The following is a 20,565-nucleotide window of genomic DNA, read 5'->3' on the forward strand; positions in this document are numbered from 1 at the left end:
GACTAAGAAAATAACAGAATGGTATCCAAGAGGAGCTAGAAGAAAACCTGGAAGACAAAGGCGGAGATGGATAGATGAAATTCATGAGTTTGTGGGTAGTAAATGGATGGCCAGTGCTCAAAACAGAAGGAACTGGAAAGTTGCTGGAGAGGCCTTCATCCTGCAGTGGATTGAAAATGGCTGATGATGATGATGATGATGGTATAGTAGATTCGACAAGAATGGCTACCCCCCTCCCCCCCCCAAAAAAAGGACTGCAGAATCTCTCTTGCCTAACATGGTGTAAAACATGGTGTAATTTTTTGAATTTGAGAGAAATTTGTGGTGATAAAAAGGTTTCCTGTAAGTGTACGCCTACTGCATTAGTTTGAATAAGTAAATCACTCAGGTTATAAAAATTACTGCATAATTCTCTACAGTTCCATTGCAAGAATTTGTTCATTGGTCAGGTCTGATTGAGGAAGATTGATCTGACTGTTTTTTCTGAGGTTTCTGTATGCTTAGTTTTGATTTTTAATTTCTGGGAAAGATTGGGAGTCCTGTATCCATGGTATCATTAGCGTGTGATTCTAGTACGGTTGAGATAGCATCAGTTGGGATACTGATCGGTGTATTGCTGGTCTCGTTGACTGTAGGTTTCTTATTCAATGTTAACACCATTTAGTCCAGGTGGCAAAGGAAATGTTTGTTTCGATGGAGACATCTGTTTGAGTTGCAGTTGAGTGGCTGTTTCTGGTGACTGATGCATATGATCAGCTAGGCATGGTTAGCAGCACATGCTTCTTGCTTTGAGATAAGTGACTTTATATTTCTGGATGGCTTCCCTTACAGTTTAGACAAATAGGAGTGGAAGCTTTACAGTCCATTTGGGAATGCTCCTTGGAGCCACAAATAGGACGCACAACATCGCCTTGGCATGCTGTCTGAGAATGGCCGTACTTCTGGCACTTAAAGCAGCAAATGGGATTTCAGATATGGCTGAATCATGCAGTTTAAGTAACCAGCTTTAATAAAGATGGAAGAGTCAGAATACTAATGTCAAAATGATGGACCTGGTTGGTAGTTGTTGTTATGGGGGTTTGATGGTGCATAAGCTGCTATGGCTATAATGTGCCTCCTGGTTGGTAGTAGGTTGCCATCTTTTTTGGTTATTATTCTCAGTGCATGAGTCACTTTTTGTTTATTGAGCGTGTCTATTATCTCTTATTCACAGATGGTTAGCAAGTTCCATTCGCTGATAACACCTTTAGAGGTGTTAAGCGTGTTAATGGGCATAACTGACACTGGGATACTGTTAAATGTTGTTAATTCTAAAAATTTTTCTGAGTGACTTGGCTTGGAAGCTCCAATTAGAAGGTGTCCAGATTGGAGACATTTAACCATTTTAGGAGATCCAACAATCAATTCTAAACATTTCTGTATTAGAAAAGGCGATAGCTTGCTGACAGCTTGTGTGCATTATGAGAAATGCTGGAATATCCGCACTCTGTTTTTCTGTCCATAGTCTCTTCGGGTGATTCATGTCACAGTCTGAGACAGCGTTGTCAAAGTCTGGAGCCTATGGGCTATAGTGGTGGATATGCATTACAATCCATTGTTGCTCCTTTTAGCCCTGGAAGGGGGAATTCCTTCTCCCAGGTTACCGGCCCTGCCATGTGGAGACAGGAGCAGTGCCAACCAGGGACCAAACAATCAAGAGAAGAGGAGAGCAGTATGAGTTATGCATGCAGTGCAGAAACTGTGTGGGTTTGAGATAGCAGGAACAAAAGTATAATGAGTTTGGATGTAATCTACAGACTAGAAGATTGAGAGGATTATAATGAGAATCTCTACAAACAAATGGAATGAGTAAGCAAGTATAAGTGTCCTATTATGGGTAATTTCAATTCTTTTCTAATTGAGTGAAACAAGTGAGAGGGAAATTCACCATGGAGAATAAAATTTTTAAATCAACTAGATGACTGTTATTTGTATCAGCACATGTTATGGAAAGTACTAGGGGCAAGAATATCCTATACTTGATCTTTACTCATGAACCAGATGACATCATAGGGCTGACAGTACAGGAGCCATTAGCATCAAGTGATCAGCATTTTAAGATGGACGATGAGGAGAGAGGTAGCAGTTGATAAAGGAATGGGTTTTAATTTCAAGAAAGGATATTCTGACAGCTTAAGGCTACATGGCCTCTATGAAATGGGGAGATAGTTCACAGGGCACAAATACATTAGAATTATGGTGTACCTTAAATATATAGGCAAAGAAGCCTTGGATGCATATATATCATTAAGAAAATACATTATTAGGAGGATTCCAAAATGAAAAAGTACTGAAGCCTACAACATCTACAAATTAATCTATAATATTACCACAGAAAAGGCTGGGCTGGCAAGGAAGAATATCAAAAGTCACCAGGAGAGAGAGAGAGAGAGAGAGAGAGAGAGAGAGAGAGAGAGAGAGAGAGAGAGAGAGAGAGAGAGAGAGAGAGAGAGAGAGAGAGAGAGAGAGATATGGGGGGGGGAGTTTTTTCTTGTTAAAAAAAATTGAAGTTACGGATTTGTTCTTCTCTTCTTTCTTAGAATAGAATTCTCAGAATAGAAAGAAGAGAAGAACAAATCAGATCACACCCTTACGTAATGAGTGTGAGAACATCTTACATAACCCAGACGATGATGCAGATAAACTGAATAATTACTTTCCATCAATATTTACAGATGGACTGCATACATAGTGAGGAGAAAGTGTGGGAAGCAGGAAAGCATGAAACAAGTGATACTGAAATTTCAGAAGATTATTTATTAGAAAAATTTTCAAGCTTAAATGCAAGCAAGGCTCCTGGAGTTGTCATATACCCAGTAATTTTGAGGAAAGCAGTAAGAGTATGCATAGTGGCATTAAGGTTAATTACAAAGGTATCACTGTACTCCGGAGAGAGATTCACTTGGACTGGAGATATGCCAATGTATCATCAATATATAAAGGCAGTTCTAAGGGTGAAGTGGGTAACTACCAACCCAGTCAACATGACTTCAATGGATGGAAGAATCATGGAGGCAATGATCAAGAGTGTAATACAGAATCATTTAGGCAGATATGAAACTCTGAAAGAAACACATCATGATTTTGTAAAGGGAAAAATCATTACTAACCTGGTTAGCTATTTTGACAGTCACTCATGAGCTGGATGCAAGAAATAAATAATTTCAACATTGCTTAATGGGACTTCAGCAAAGCATCTGACTCTCGTACTGCATGAGAAGTTACCATACAAGATGGAACATGTTGAAATCACGAGGGAAAATGCTTAGATAACTGCAGAATGGATGCAAGGCAGGAAGTTGTCATTAACAGTTATTCTTCAGATTGGACTGGTATTGAGAAGTGGGGTTCCCCAAGGATCAGCAATGGGACTACTGCTGTTTTTGATTTTACTAAATGGCATGTCAAAGGATATAGGACATGATGTCAAAACTTGTAGATGATGTCAAGATCAGTAGAGCAGTTGGTAATCAGCATTAAGCAGAGCTTCTTCATGACAACTTAGACTTTGGGGAATAGCAACTCTTAAATAAACTTGTGCATTTAGTGTGTTATGATGCAGCTGGACATGAAATTCTCTGAGCAGTGTAGACCAGTGGGAAGGAATGCCCATGGTGTCCTATTGGTGATTTATCATACATTTGCTTGTACAGACAGAGAGGTCATAATCACACTATATGAGGAAATTGTAAGATTGTGTGCAAGTATGGAGACCACACTTAAAAAAAGACATTTAGCTTCTTGAAAGGGTCCAATGATGGGCAATGCACTTGGTGAGATCAGCAAAAGGGCATCCATGTGAGGAAGCACTTCACAAGACTTTGAGGCATGCAAGGAGAGAATTTTTGCTGTTACAAATGATTTCAGAACTAGGAGACAAATTCAAATTATGGTTAAAACCAAAACAAAGAGGTTTAGACTGGATTACAGGAAGTTCTATTTTAGCCAGCAAGTTGTTAATTAGTGGAATAAGTTTTCTCCATTAGTGGTTGAGGCTGTCAACTTAGGGAAATTCAAAGATCAGCTGGATAGACACCTGCATAAGGAGGAAGTCAAATAGGTATTTGACTCCCTCCTCTTTACTATTTATCTATTATTATTTTAAATTAATTAATAATTTTTTTATGGCTGATGCATCAAAAGCCTAAAGTTTCCTTGCACCATACGGCTAATACTAATATCACAAAAAAATCATTCTCATTAGAAATTAATGAACTGTGCTATAAATAATTTTAAGGTATTCTATATATTCTGGCACAGCCATAAAGGAGATTACAATTTTCACTAAAATACAATTGTTAAGTGTATTTAGCAGTCATGGGGGTCTGAACCACAGTAATCTCAAATACGTGTGTTACTCATGTGCTTGGAGCAGTGTGGCATTGGAGACAAATTGCTGCTATGGATAAAGAGATGGTTGAGTGGGAGAAAACAGAGAGTGGTAATCAATGGACACTGCTCTTCATGGACTAATGTTATTAGTGGAGTCCCTCAGGGTTCAGTGTTGGGTCCATTGTTGTTTTCTGTATTTATTAATGATATTGATGATGGTACATCAAGCTTAATGTCCAAGTTTGCAGATGATACGAAGGTCGGTAGGGTTGTTAATGACACTAATGACAGTATGCTGCTGCAACAGGATCTAGAAAAGTTGAGCAGATGGGCTGAGAGGTGGCAACTGAAGTTTAACATTGACAAATATAAAGTACTGCATATGGGAAGCAGTAACTCAGAGTAATGTATCAACTATATGGTACTACACTGACAGTGGCAGAGAATGAAAAGGACCTGGGGGTAATTGTGTAGGCAGACATGAAGTTTTCTGGGCAGCGCAGACGAGCTGCAAGAGTAGCTCATGGTGTCTTGTCAATGATATACAGGAATTTTTCTAGCAGGGATAAGGAGGTGATTATTCCCTTGTATAAGGCAATGTTTAGGCCACATCTTGAATACTGTATACAGGTCTGGAGGCCTCATTTCAAGAAGGATGTAGAGCTGCTGGAACGGGTACAGAGAAGGGCAACAAGATTAGTAAATGGAACAAAGGGTTGCTCTTACGAAGAAAGGCTTAAATTTTGCAAATTACAGAGTCTGGAGACTAGGCACCGGCGAGGTGATCTGATAGAGGTGTATAAAGCCTTGAATGGTGTGAGCATGCTCAATGCTGGTGGGTTCTTCCCCTTGCTCAGAATAATCGCCTGAGAGGGCATAAATTCAAATTGAGGAAAGACAGTTGTGCAGAAGTTTACCTTTAGCCAGTGGGTGGTTGATTGCTTGAACAAACTTCTATCTGTCGTTGTAGAAGTTGATAGCTTAAATAGATTCAAGGCAGAACTAGACAAACATTTGGAGTGAGTGGATGGGTAAAATAAGTTTTTTTTTTTTTTTTTTTTGGCTGATTCTATATAAGCTTGCTTTCTTGCATCATATGACTTTACTAATGCTGCGCTGATCTCATGCATTAAACACTTGGACCTTTCCCCCCATAAAAAAAAAAAAAAAAATCACACATCCTATATAACTGGCCAGATTTCTTATTATCTGGTAATACGGGAGGACAAACAGAAATGCTAGAAAAAGGAACAACATTAAATTTTTCTTTACACAAAATAAAAATATAAAGATTACCCGCCTCCCTACCACCCAACCATAAATTAAAAGAGATTCAGTTTACAAACTAACTGTGACTGTAGAAAATACTACAGGAAAAAAATGTTTCAACAGTTCTGAAAGAGAATTGAAGAACAGGGCAGTCCACACCCAAGAAACATATGACAGTGATATGGTGGCATATCAACACAATCATGGAAGACCAATGGATTTGATTTAACCAACCTTTATTCTGAATGTTATACTTACAGCAAAGGTGACTTTGCAGAAAATTCCACATTCCAAAAAATCTCACAGAAGCAATAAACAGAAATCTCAGCAAGAAACAGCACTCTCAACTGACCATATTCCATAAATGGCATCAAAATCATATATCGAGTACAATATCAAACAGAAATGTACAAAATCCAGCCAACCAATGTACAGGTTTCTCTCATTAAGATATGATGTGCTCTATACTAATATCAGCATGCACTATCAGGGTCATCACCGAAAGAATATGAGTAAGGTAAGTCACCAAAACTGCCCTCAGGACATCAAAACCAATAGGATATGGCTAGCCTATTGGAGAATCTACACAAAGATGCAGTTCATTTCTTTATTCCAAGATAATGAATTTTTAGCTAGAACAATCTTTTCTAGTTAGTAAAGTCCTCAAGACTTTTAACATGAAAAATTATTATTCATATTAACAGCAGTATGTTACTAATGCTGTTTTAATTTAGATTTTTCTAATGTTTCACCACTGATGAAGCCATGGTTCTTCAAAACATTTGGAATATATAAGTTATCATTATTAAAGTAGCCTAAATCTAATACACATTGAACTGTGTTGTTACACAGTGCAATGTGTTCTTTTTAGAAAGCTAAAATTGCATTGGTTAAGGAACTGTTAAAGGCAGAAAGGTATATACGTGCATATGCACATAACTGTTTTTCAAGGCATACCATTCCCCCCTCTCCAACCAACTAATTACTGAGAGTTTTTTTTTTTTTTACATGCAAGTATTATAAACTTTTCCCTGTATACACACACAAACAGATTTTTCTTATTATATTCATAAACACAAGCATATGTAATACATTTTTTTAAATATATTTTCTTACCTTTATCTGATCCTGTATAACCACCAGTAAAAAGTGGAGCTGATGTCTGCAAAAAATAAATTCAAATATGCTTTCAATATAATATAGTGGGGCTTTATAACAGATAAACATACAGTAAACTCCTGATATATAAATAAATATATACATATATATATATATATATATAAATCTGAGATAATCTTAGGTTGAAAAAGAATGGATAATTATCCATTCTTTTTCAACCTAATTAAAAATCCTTAAAATATTTTTTAAGGATAATTAAAAATCCTAATTAATCCAAAATATTTTATGATGTGTCAGTATTTTTTTTACGGTTTGATAACACATGCATAATATCAACCTTCAATCATTATATATTTGTAATATCAAGTATGTATCAATAGTATAGTTGTTAAGTATTAAATTACCAATAGATAAAATTATAAATGGTTAAAATTGGACAAATTGGATTGGCATTGTGATGCAAATATTTTGACAGAATAGCATGATAAAGTTAGTAACCTATTTAATAGAAATCAAGTATTTTAGATAAATAAAATTTATATGAACAAATATTTGAGCTCCTGTGGGAAATGGAATTGACCGACTCCTCTTTCAGAAATACACTTTGTAGAATTAAAAAATACAGTTCTAAATCCTTATCGCACAATACTCAAGTTGTTTATTTTGCTTGTAGATGACATTTCGTTAGTTTCCAACATAAAAACCATAAACAGTTTTTTGAATTAAACAGAAAATTAAATAAATTAAACAATTTCTTTGAGTGATTTAAGTATATCTTAAGAGTTAGAAGAAGAAAAATAATAATTTTCCTAACCCTCAAAATCTGGAAAGAAGAATAAACCTTAAAAACTAGTATTTTCCAGAAAAAGATGTACACAAATGAATACAAGTGACCCCTGCTTAACGCTGATAATTCGTTCAGTAAAAACAGAGCGCTGAATGAATCCATGCTAAGAGAGCGCCGCATTCCCATAAGGAAACATGTATTTGTGAGTTGCGGTTGTGCCATAGGATATTTCCTAATCAATAATAAATGGTAGTGAAAAGATGCACAAATGTCAGTCAAAATATTTAATATTCAAATATTTGTACATATAAAATATTCTGCATTACATATGTATATGTGGTAACTACTTACATATCAAAATTAAACTTAAAATTCCAATTAAAATCATGAATTTAATTGATCTAAATTGATTTAATTTAATCATGAAAATTGTGTCGATTTTGGGTTGAACTTTGGCCCTCTTCCAAATAAACTAAAAGGTGTATTAATTTTAAATCCTCCACAGTTTAATTACCACCCAACAATAAAGTCAACCGATCCTTTGCCACAATGAAACCTGGCATGTTTTTTTTATTCTTTCAATATGAAATTTCTTTTAGGCATTCGTTTCCACAAAAGTCCTGCTTCATCTATGTTAAAAACTTGTTGAGAAGTACAGTATAACACATAATATCCCTCTTCAATAATTTTAACAAGTTCTTTTTTGAAAGTTTCAGCTCCTTCTGCACTTGCAGAAGGAGCTGAAACTTTCAAAAAACTTGCGACTTCTCCCTGGATTTTAAAACTATTCAACCAGCCCTTACTAGTTTTAAATGGTTCCACATTTTTTTTTTTTTTTTTAATAATATTTAACTTAACTGAATTCTGCATTGGATATTATTTTCAATAAAATTAGTTAGTCTTTTCATTTCAATCCTAATAGCCGGCCTAGCCCTAGTTGTTTGCAGTGGAACAGCTATCTATCCCGCTGCTAAAATTAATTCTTTTATTTTTTTTTATAATTGTTCTTACAGTTACACTTGCAAGTCCTAAATTATGGCACACATTCGCTTGTCTTTGACCGGAATCGATTCACTTCAAAACATCTAATTTAATTTTCAAATTGAGTCTTTTTCTTACATTTATAGTCTTTGTACTGAGCTCAGACATTGCTTTTTCATTCTTATCGGCAATTATTAACTCTTTGAAAATGAAACTGCGTTGGTTGCATTAATTATGATACAATGTTCAAGTAACCTGTCCATTTTGCACAATGTCTAATACGGTACTGAGTGATGACTAGACTTCGGATAAATGCATATAATGCAAATATTACAAACAATATACTTAATCATTTTTTAAAATGTTGATCTCGGAACTACGTAACAAGTCACTGTACTGCAATTAAATTAGTGTGCGAGAAAATTTCACTGAGCGTGGGAAAATTTCTCAAGTCGTTGTGGGAAACGTTTTAATGCCTGTTTTGCTATTCATTTTTAAACTATCAACTCCACCAAATGAAACAATTTCGTTAAATATGCCAAAAATGCAATCTGTAAAAGAGCGTTATAGTGATCTGTGACAGCATTATAGTCAGATATGGGTTACAATATAAGAACAGTGTTATAGTCAGATACGGGTTATAATATAAGAACAGCATTATAGCGAATCAGCGTAAAGCGAACTATGTTATAATGGGGGCCTGCTGTATTTACATTTTCATTCGCACCACCCTATTAGCATGAAACAAGCAGTGCTGTAAAACAAGTACAGTCATTCCTCGTATAACACGTGTTTACACTACACGAATTTGATCATACATGATTTATAAATAGGGGAATGATATCGTATATAACATGAACCGAATTCGCTTATGCATGATTCGCCTTTGTGTTTACAAGAAATGGCAGTCGAATGCAGAATCACCCCAACTGAACGCAAAACAATAGGAATGAAGAGAAGATTCTGAAAATGTATTTATGTTTTTTATATCAGTGAAGGGGAAACACGTTTCACCATAATAACCTAAAAACCTACACAATTCCAGCTATCAGTATTATCGCAAATGCAATTAGATCGAGTTTACTACCCATTCATAACAGATTCCACTAACAAAAACGCAACTGGAAATTGTTTTATTGTTTTATGGTAGTTGTTATTTGGTTTTTTTTAGGAGTATTAGCAACTAAGGCCATATTGCTCTGGGGATATGCAGTGGTCATTCCCTGACCTTTCTGCATCCTCCGTATTTGGTGGTCACAGGCTTGAACCCCGGTCTAATCAAGAAGCATGTGCTACGCACTGCTGCTCCTACCCACCTGGTTACGGAGATGCCATGTTTATGGTAGTAACCCCCAGAAATGTGCTTTAATGAAATGTGAGGTATTATGGTGTGTCTCCGCCTTTACGGTGTTGTTTATTCAGTTGCTACATGCACACAGCTTTGTTTTTGTGTATCAAGCTTGCCTCCTCATTTTGTAATTATGCTTTATTCCCTAAAAATGAGAAAAATACTTAAAAGGTGTGAAAAGGAAGCGTCCTGGTGATTACTACAGATTCAGAGAGAAAAAGAAAAGCAATATCGATAGATAGAGGTGGACTGGATCAAAAATTCTTACACGGGAAAATTTGTAGTGGTAGTAGTAGTAGAAGTAGTGGCATGTGATGCAAGAAAGCAAGTGTATGAACTTATGCAGCATCAGACAAAAAAAAAACAAAAAAAAAAAAAAAAAAAACCATTCCCTCCAAATACCTGTCCAGTTCCTCCTTAAATTCATTTAACCTGTCAACTTCCACAAAGACAGATCGAAGTTTGTTCCAGCAATTAACCACCCACCTGCTGGCTAAAGGCAAATTTCCACACATCTATTCTACACCTGTCTTTTCTTAATTTGAATTTATGCCCCCTTAGGTTCGTAATCTGAACAAGTGGAAGTATCCCATCAGAATTCAGCGTGCTTAACCCATTCAACGCCTTATACACCTCAATCAGATCAACGCGCAGGTGCCTAGTCTGCAGCCACTGCAATTTGCAGAACTTAAGTCTCTCTTGGTAATAGGATCCCTTCATTCCCCTCACCAATCTTGTTGCCCTTCTCTGTACACGCTCAAGTAAATCTACATCCTTCCTAAAATGAGGCCTCCAGACCTGTACGCAGTACTCAAGGCGTGGCCTGACCATTGCCTTATACAGAGGGACAATCACCTCCTTCTCCCCGCTAGCAAAATTCCTATATATCATTGACAAAACCCCATGACCTGCCCTGGCAGCCTGTCTGCATTTCTCAGAAAACTCATATCTGCCTGCACAATTACTCCCAGGTCTTTTTCATTTTCTACCACCTTAAATATAGTACCACACAGTTGGGACGTTTCTCTGGGGTTACTTCTACCCATATGCAGTATTTCGCATTTGTCAAGGTTAAACTTCAGTTGCCACTTCTTAGCCCATCTGCCCAAATTATCTAGATCCTGTTGCAGTAGCACACTGCCATTACTGTCATTAACAATCCTGCCAACCTTTGTATCATCTGCAAACTTCGACATTAAGCCTAATATACCTTCATCAATATCATTGATAAATATACAAAACAACAGTGGACCCAACACCGAACCCTGTGGGATTCCACTAATAACATTAGTCCACGAAGGGCAGCACCCACTGATTACCACCCTCTCTTCTCCCACTTAACCATCCTTTTATCCATTGTAGCAACTTACCCTTAATACCATTCTGTTCCAATTTGTACAATAGTCTTCCACGTGCAACAGTGTCAAAAGCTTTCCTGAAATCCAAATATATGATATCAAAATTATTTTTTGCATCCAGTTCCTTTGTAACCACATCATAATATCCTATCAAATTTGTCAGACAAGACTTTCCCTTAACAAACCCATGCTGTGTCTGAATTATTGCTGCAGTCTTTCGATGATCCTGCAATGCATCTTTAACCAGTGACTCCATTATTTTACCCGGAACAGAAGTTAAACTAACTGGTCTGTAATTATCCATATCACCCTTCGATCCCCCTTTGTGAATTGGAGATACATTTGCACAACTCCAGTCCGTGGGGACCTCCCCTGAATCCAAGGATGCTCTCATAATTATGGCAAAGGGTTTGCTTAGTTGCTTTGCCGCCTCCTTTAATATTAGCATTAGTAGAGGCATTTGATGCAAGAAATCAAGCTTATGCAGCATCAGCCAAAAAAAAAAATAATAAATAAATAAATAAATAAAAAATAACGCTTCCACTTCACCCCTCTGTTCGTTCGAAATACCTGTCCAGCTGAGCCTTAAACGTATTTAGCCTATCAACTTCCACGACAAGGGATGGAAGTCTATTCCACCAACCAACCACCTGCTGGCTAAAGGCAAATTTCCTCACGTCTATCCTACATCTGTCTTTCCTCAATTTGTATTTGTGCCCTCTCAGGTGATTATTCTGAGCAAGAGGAAGAATCCCATCAGCATTGAGCATGCTCAAACCATTCAAGGCTTTATACACCTCTATCAGATCACCTCGCCGGTGCCTAGTCTCCAGACACTGTAATTTGCAAAATGTACCTTTCTTCGTAAGAGCACCCCTTTGTTCCATTCACTAATCTTGTTGCCCTTCTCTGTACTCATTCCAGCATCTCTACATCCTTCTTGAAGTGAGGCCTCCAGACCTGTATACAGTACTCTAGGTGCGGTCTGACCATTGCCTTATACAAGGGAATAATCACCTCCTTATCCCTGCTAGAAAAATTCCTATATATCATCGACAATACACCATGAGCTACTCTTGCAGCCCATCTGCACTGCTCAGAAAACTTCATATCTGCCTGCACAACCACCCCCAGGTCCCTTTCATTCTCTACTACTGTCAGTGTAATACCACAGAGTTGATACGTTGCTCTGGGGTTGCTGTTTCCCATATGTAGTACTTTACATTTGTCAATGTTAAACTTCATTTGCCACCTCTCAGCCTATCTGCTCAACCTTTCCAGATCCTGTTGCAGTAGCATAGTGTCAGTAGTGTCCTTGACAACCCTGCAAACCTTCGTATCGTCTGCAAACTTGGACATTAAGCTTGATATACCATCATCAATATCATCTATAAATACAGAAAACAATAATGGACCCAAAACTGAACCCTGAGGGACTCCACTAATAACATTAGTCCACGATGAGCAGTGTCCATTGATTACCACTCTCTGTCTTCTCCCCCTCAACCACCCCTTTATCCATGGCAGCAATTTCCCTTCAATGCCACACTGCTCCAATTTGTGCAGCAGTCTTCCATGTGCAACAGTATCAAAAGCCTTTCTAAGATCCAAGTATATAATATCAAAGTTATTCCCTTCATCCAGCTCTTTTGTGACTGCATCCTAGTATCCAATCAAATTGGTTAGGCAAGACTTCCCCTTAACAAAACCATGCTGTGTCTGAGCTATAACTGAAGTCTTGCCTAGATGATCCTGCAGTGCTTCTTTAACCAGTGCCTACATTAATTTTCCAGGAACAGAAGTTAAACTAACAGGTCTATAATTATTTGTGTCGCCCTTTGATCCACCTTTGTGAATTGGGGTCACATTTGCACAGCTCCAGTGCATGGGTACTTCCCCTGAGTCCAAGGAAGCTCTCATAATTATGGCTAAGGGTTTGCTTACTTCCTTTGCTGCTTCCTTTAATATAACTGGATAGATCCCATCCACCCCAGGTGCCTTTCTTGTATTTATCTTCAACAATTTCTCCTCAACTTTACTCTCAGTTATTACAAGAATCTCTAGCTTACTGCCACAGTTGAATACACCTCTGACATTCCCCCTCGCTGAATTACTCCTCATGTGTGAATGTCGATGCAAAATATTCATTCAGTTTGTTAGCTACCTGAGCAGGATCATCAACAGTTGACCCATCGATATCAAGTGGACCAATCTGATTCATCCCCTTCCTTCTAGAGTTTATATAAGTAAAGAACTCTTTGCTGTTTTTCTTTGCATCGCTTGCCAAAGATTTCTCGTAATTTGCCTTCGCCTGCCTAACCTCCTTTGTAACTTGATTACAGATCAACTTGTATCTATCATAGGCTTCTGCGTCACGTGTTAATTTGTATGCATCCCATGCATTTTTCTTCTCTGCCATATGTCTCATTAGTTCATCTGACATCCTCCACTTAAGCCTAAACCTTGAACAATATTTCTTAGTTGGTATGTAAAGCCTAGTAGCTTCCAAGATAAGTTCTTTGAATGCTTCCCATTTTGAATTTGCTGTTGGTAACATCATAAGTTGGTCCCACTGTATAGAATTTAAATACTGTCTCAATCCATCGTAGTTGCCTTTACGAAAGCAATAACCCTTCCCTTTACCCCTAATGGTAGTTACCTCTTTCAGTAAATCCCACTTCAGCACACTGTGATCACTGCCACCTAGTGGTTCATTTACCTGCAGATTCTTAATGCATGAAGAATCACTACTGATAATCAAATCAAGAGTATTACTCCCTCTAGTTGCTTCCTGAACATGCTGATATAGAAAACAATCATCCAATAAATCCACAAAAGCCTTGCTAGTGTGTGAGTGACCAGCCCCCAAATTCCAGTCAATATCTGGGAAATTAAAATCCCCCATTATAAGACTCTGATTTACTGGCCCACTCTATTTCCCCGTAGTTTTTTATTATACTCATCAGAGTCATTAGGCCTATAGCACATTCCTACTCTCAATTTTGATCTCCCAATGCTTATGTCACACCAAACTGACTCGACACTGCACTGTCCAGCAATGTCGACTGGCTTCACTTCCTTGGATTTTATGTATTTCTTAACTAATAGCATAACCCCTCCTCCCTTCCTATCCTGTCTATCCTTTCTGTAGTCATTGTACTCCCCAAATTCCAGTTCTGCATTCCTGATATCTGTGTGACACCACGTCTCTAAAATCCCCACAATATCTGCCTTTGATGTTTTGAGCAATACCTCAAATTCATCAAATTTATTTACTAAACTCCTAGCATTGGTGTACACGCAAGTATACATGCAAGTGTTTCTATTCTTAGCTACCCTAACACAACCCATGTGTTTACTTGTACCGCAATGACTTCCAGCAGTCTCTGAAATATCCTGCATCTTATTTTACAGGCTGTGGCTCATTCCAATAGAAGCAGTGCAAGAATCACTTTCACCTCTGCCAGTGGCTACTGTTAATCTATTAGTCCTTGTATCCCCCCAATATAACTGGATAGATCCCATCCACCCCATGTGCTTTTCTTATGTTTAACTTCAACAATTTGATAACCTTCTGCCACTTTCAAACTTTAATAATTCTTCATGTGTGAATGTAGATGCAAAATACTCATTCAGTTTGTTTGCTATCTGAGCAGGATAATCAACAGTCGAACCATCGATGTCAAGTGGACCAATCAGATTCATCCTCTTCCTTTTAGAGTTTATATAAGTAAAGAAATCCTTGCTGTTTTTCTTAGCATCTTTTCCCAAGGATTTCTTGTAATCTGCCTTCGCCTGCCTAACCTCCTTTGTGACCTGATTACAGACTAGCTTATATCTGCCATAGGCTTCTGAGTCGCTTATAATTTATATGCATCCCATGCATTTTTCTTCTCTGTTAAGAGTGTCATTAGTTCATTAGATAACCATTTAGGCCTAAACCTTGAACAATATTTCTTAACAGGTATGAAACTTTTAGTAGCATCCACGATTAATTCCTTGAATGCTTCCCACTTAGAATTTACTGTTGGTAACATCGTCAGTTGATCCCACTGTACAGAATTTAAAAACTGTCTGAGACCACTGTACTCACCTTTACGGAAGCAAAAAACCTTTCCTTTATCCCTGATGGTAATTAAATCTTTAAGTAAATCCCACATCAGTACACTGTGATCACTGCCACCTAGTGGTTCCTTTATCTGCAAATTCTTAATACAAGAATGATCACTCCTGATAACCAGATCAAGAGTATTACTTTCTCTGGTTGCCTCTCGAACATGCTGCTGCAGAAAACAATCATCCAATAAATCCACAAAAGTCTGACCAGTGTGTGAGTGACCAACCCACAAGTTCCAGTCAATATCTGGGAAGTTAAAATCCCCCATTATAAGACATTCCAATTTACTAGCCCACTCTATTTCTCTTTACAATTGTTCATTGTACTCATTCGAGTCATTAGGCCTATAACACACTCCTACTCTTATTTTTGCTTTCACAGTGCTTATGTCACACCAAACTGACTCAACAGTGCACTGTTCATCTATATCAACTGGATGCACTTCTTTTGTAGCGGCCTCATACTAGTGTTTATGGCCAAAATCACACTGACCTCCATCATCTTCTGGCCCACCGGAGTTTCCCCTGATAAGGCTTATAGCCAGTCTGCCTCTGTTGATAGAGAAAAAAAAATCGAAATTGTGAAACACTTTGAGTGAAATGAAAGACCATGTGATACTGCACGTGCTACAGTCCTAAATGAGGCAACGCCAAGAATTAGAAAGAATACAGAGAAAATAAAAACAACTTTCATAGCAGGAACAACTCAAAGTGTAACAAAATCCATTAGCTCAAGACACAAAGAATTGGAAGAGATGGAACGGCTGTCATCTGATTGGATAGAAGATCAAACAAAGAACAAGTTTGCTTAAGATAGAAGCAAAAGCATTATCAATATTTAATTACATAATAGTCGTAATAAAATACGTAACTATTTTAATACGATTATTTATTGTGTTTGGTAATGTTTTGGTTCCAAATGTGTGTTCAATCTTGGGTGATCGGCACCTAACCCTATTTTTCCCATAGGGCCTGTTATTTATATTGCATGATAATACATTGCACGAGGGTTTCTAAGAACACAACTAATGTGCTATATGAGGACTGACTGTATAGTAGAAATTCAATTATCTGGATGACACAGGACCAACATAATAATATATTACATTACAGAGAAAAATATGTAGCAGGTATTGTGTTACACAATGTTACGTAATGCGCAGTGAAGCAGTAAGTGGTGGGTGGTACCCATTTAAGTGTGGCATATAGCAATTCAGCATTCCGAAATACTCTGTTAGTTTTGTGGGTGGGTATTTTTTTGATTGCAATTTATAAAAAAAAATGGTTTTATACCGGTATGTCACCAAAAAGAAAATGTGTTCTACTAACATTAAGACAACATGGCATAATTGAGGCCTTGAAAACAGATGAATCGGAATGCTTTTTGGCTGAGAAATATGGAGTTGGCATGTCAGCAATCTCAGAAAAATAGGGAAAGCATTATAAAAATTTCTAATCATCTAACGAACAAGGATAGCAATTTAGCACTTAAAGTTATGAGAAATGCTGAAAATTAAGAAATTAAAGAGGCCATCTACATATGGTTTATTCAAAACAATCTTCTGGACAGCAAATATCTGGTCTGTTATCATATGAAAAAGTGATATTTTTTACTACAAAATTAAATGGAGACCTGAACTTCAAAACAAGTTTCAGATGGCTTGGAAAGTTTAAGGCATGAAATTCATGAAGAAAAACTTTCTGCCAACTTATCTTCAGCAAGTGTTTTTATAGAAACAAAGTTGTTTGTCGATAAAGAAGAATACTACGAAGACTTCATGGCAAGCACTCCCCAGCAGATCATTATTCTCATGCCATAAGAGTACTGCATCAGGGTTCAAAGCAAAACTTGCAACCATAATGGTTCATGCCAATTCAACTTAAAGACACTGACTGCCATTGTTTCTTATTGGGAAGCTGAAAAATCCTATATACTTCAAAAATAAGAAGTCTTTCAGTGATCATCAGAAACAAGCAGGGATGAATGGTGAAATTTTCGAAGACTAGTATAAAAAAACGTTTATTCTTCCGGAAGTGTTGTTTGTTTGTTATTTGTTTTTTAGGAGCATTAGCAACTAAGGCCATATTGCTCCAGGGATATGCAGTGGTCATTCCCTGACCTTTCCACTTCCTCCGTATTTAGTGGTCACAGGCTCGAACCTCAGTCTAATCAAGAAGCGTGTGCTATGCACTGCTGCTCCTGCCCACCTGGCTACGGAGGCACCTATTCCGGAAGTGAAAGAATATCAAAAATAAGTTCGTAAAGAAGGAAAAATAATATCATTACTCGATAACGCAACTTCACATCCATCAATAGAATGTAAGCCAGATTGACAAACTGGTTATGGTTATATTTCTTCCACCAATTGTCACATCTGTAACACAACTGATAGATCAAAGTGTAATTAAAACACTAAAATACATGTATCAAAAACAACTCCTTTGATGGCTCTTATTAGCTGATGATAATCATGAGGAATCTATTAAAAATTTCTTTAAAAAAATCAACCGAAAGGATGTTGCTACATGTTAGCGGAAGGTTGGAATCTACAGATGAGTCAACACTGGAAAAACCATAGAACAAAATCTTCAAAAGTCCACTGAGAAGCTCTAATGGCAGTAACACAAGTGAAACACATCATTAAAGAAGTCAAGGAAACATAAAAACAAATCTCAACATGCAGAGAATGCAATGAAGATGGGCAAATTGTGATTTTTTATGATGCTTCATTCCAAATTTTGAATGATGATGAAATAATTGAGTCCTCGTCAAACATGAAAGTAGAGGAATAAGACCAAGAAAATGATGAGCGAGGAAAATATTGGTCCTTTGCATTTTGAAGTTTTTCAATGTTGAGAGGTTGCTACGAAGTGGTTTGAGAGACAGGAAGAATATGACGCAAGACAACTTTTATGTTTAAAAAGCGTACGTGATTTGGCATCTACAAAAAGAAGAGTACTTTTAAACAAATGTCAATAAGACTTTTTCTAGAAGCAATTTTCTTTATGTGCATATGTATGTATCACTATTATGTAATTATTTATTTATTTTATTATGTAGTTTAAATATTTTTAATTAAACATTATATGTACTAAATTACATGTAAAACAATTTTTTTTCCTTCAATTATCCAGACATCTTACATCCCTGTTTAATCAAGTTTATACTGTATATAATGCTTTGTTGCTCTATATTGTATATAGAGCAACTTTGTTGTATGTACAATATTGTATATACAACTATATCGTATATAGTTGTATATACAGTATAGCAACTATTTGTATACAGTTGTATATATAATATAGCAACTATATTGTACATAGAGCAACATTACAACACCATTTACATTGAAAGTGCTTCATCCAGATTTGGAATCAAAAAAAGCTTCAGGCACAAGAGCCTATTACAGGAATGGCATCATTATTAAAAAAGGAAATGGCCTCCACAGCCAAGCAGTCAGGAGCAGGGTGCAGCAGCACATGCTCTTTGAGTATACTGGGGGTTCAAACCCATGACTGCTAAATATGGTTAAGCTGCCAACCTGCACTGGACCAGTGTGGTAGATTACAGTTCATTCCTCTCAACATAAGGTGCCTCCGTAGCCAGGTGGGCAGGAGCAGTGCATAGCACACGCTTCTTGATTAGACCGGGGTTCGAGCCCGTGACCCACCAAATACGGAGGATGCAGAAAGGTCAGGGAATGACCACTGCATATCCCCGGAGCAATATGGCCTTAGTTGCTAATGCTTCTAAAAACACAATAACAACAACCCTCAACATAAATTGTTGAGGAGGCTTCCATCCTGCAGTGGATTGATAATGGCTGCTGCTTTTTTTTTTCTTTTTTTTTTTCCTTTTTAAAAGAGGAGACTGAGCACTTGGTGGTAATAGGTTGTCCTTATCACCTTATTAATCTGTACCCCGAAAAGGAAGTTGCATGCCCTCTTATGAAAGTGGACAAATACTTAGTAGATATTTACTGCTATCTAGAGAGAAGTTCTAAAAGTAAAGATAGATTCAAACAATTTTAACTGATGCATGTCACTGTAGTAAAAAAGATTTTGAAGCATGTACATACTTGTTGACATTCTTTGGTTAAATGTGTAACTAGACTGGTAGAAGAGTTTCATCTTTTGACAAGCCTATTTATTAAAGAAGAGGTTAGAAGTGGTCAGAACAGTCATATAAGCACTTTTCAGTTACCAAATCGAAAAATATAAGTGATCATTAGCGAGTGACAATGACCCATAGCCACTTCATGATTCAAAAGTTCTGAAAGAAGACAAATTAATGACCTCCCCAAGAAAAAGAACTTCTGAATTACAGATTTCTAGTAGAAGAAATCCTAAAGAGGACAAGCAAGCTGATAATTCTAGGGATGTTATTCCCACTTATGTAGAAAGTCTGTTCATGTTCCCCTCTTCTGACCTGGATAAAGCAATTTTTGTTTTATTCAGTTAAGACAATTAAAAGAAACAAACATTGAAATGTTTGTTTCTTTTAAATGTTATGTCAACGTTTGAAAATTCAAACACAGCTATTCAATCCAACACATCTTGCATCCACATACTGAGGTCACTACTTCTAGATATGTTAAAGAATGTTACATGCAAATTTATTTCAAATCTTCAATTTCCATTTTGGAAGATGATTACCATAGCATACTAAACCAGAAGGACGAGTCTGGTTTAGTCACAGCTATTTCTACTGCCAAGGGCTTGGAGAGTCTGAAACAAGAGAACATTCTGTTCTTTTGTTCAGTGAGAAAGTACTTTATTGCTATATGTAACTACACAATGCACAAGCTCCCACTGAAAAACAATGTTCTTATAAATGCTGAGGTAGCACAAATTTCATCAGTTAACAGTGCATCATTTTCAAACTTGAAAAATTTTCCAATACTTCTTGGTGTCATTAAAAGACAAAGAAGCAGATGAAACAACAGATGTTTTGCAACATCAGTTCTGTCAGTTTGTTCAAAAACCTAACAGATGGTATTATGAAAGAAGAAAGAAAGATCTCTTTCTATTAAAGTTTTGGAAATAGTTCTGACAGCCACATCTAGACAATTTTGTCTAAACTGAGTTAAGATCTTCTGTTTCTGGTGAAGCTTTGCAAACAGTCCTGACAGCCATATCTTGATAGCAGAACCATTGTTATGAACAAAATTTTGATTCAACATTTCTGTAGAGGGCAAAATCTGCAACAGTATCTT

General features: G+C 37.0%; 1 protein-coding gene across 1 annotated transcript in view; it reads right to left on the minus strand.

Moving 5' to 3' along the window:
- The window catches only part of phtf (putative homeodomain transcription factor), a 210,028-nt gene that overhangs the window by 100,219 nt on the left and 89,244 nt on the right, over positions 1–20,565 (minus strand). The window contains exon 10 of the mRNA XM_090385805.1: positions 6,757–6,802. Within this exon, the coding sequence (XP_090241931.1) occupies positions 6,757–6,802 (46 nt within the window). The remainder of the gene's footprint in view (positions 1–6,756; positions 6,803–20,565) is intronic.

The sequence above is a fragment of the Mastigoproctus giganteus genome, chromosome 12, assembly GCF_048544385.1.
Source record: "Mastigoproctus giganteus isolate SK-2022 chromosome 12, ASM4854438v1, whole genome shotgun sequence".
NCBI classification, from domain to species: Eukaryota; Metazoa; Arthropoda; class Arachnida; order Uropygi; family Thelyphonidae; genus Mastigoproctus; species Mastigoproctus giganteus.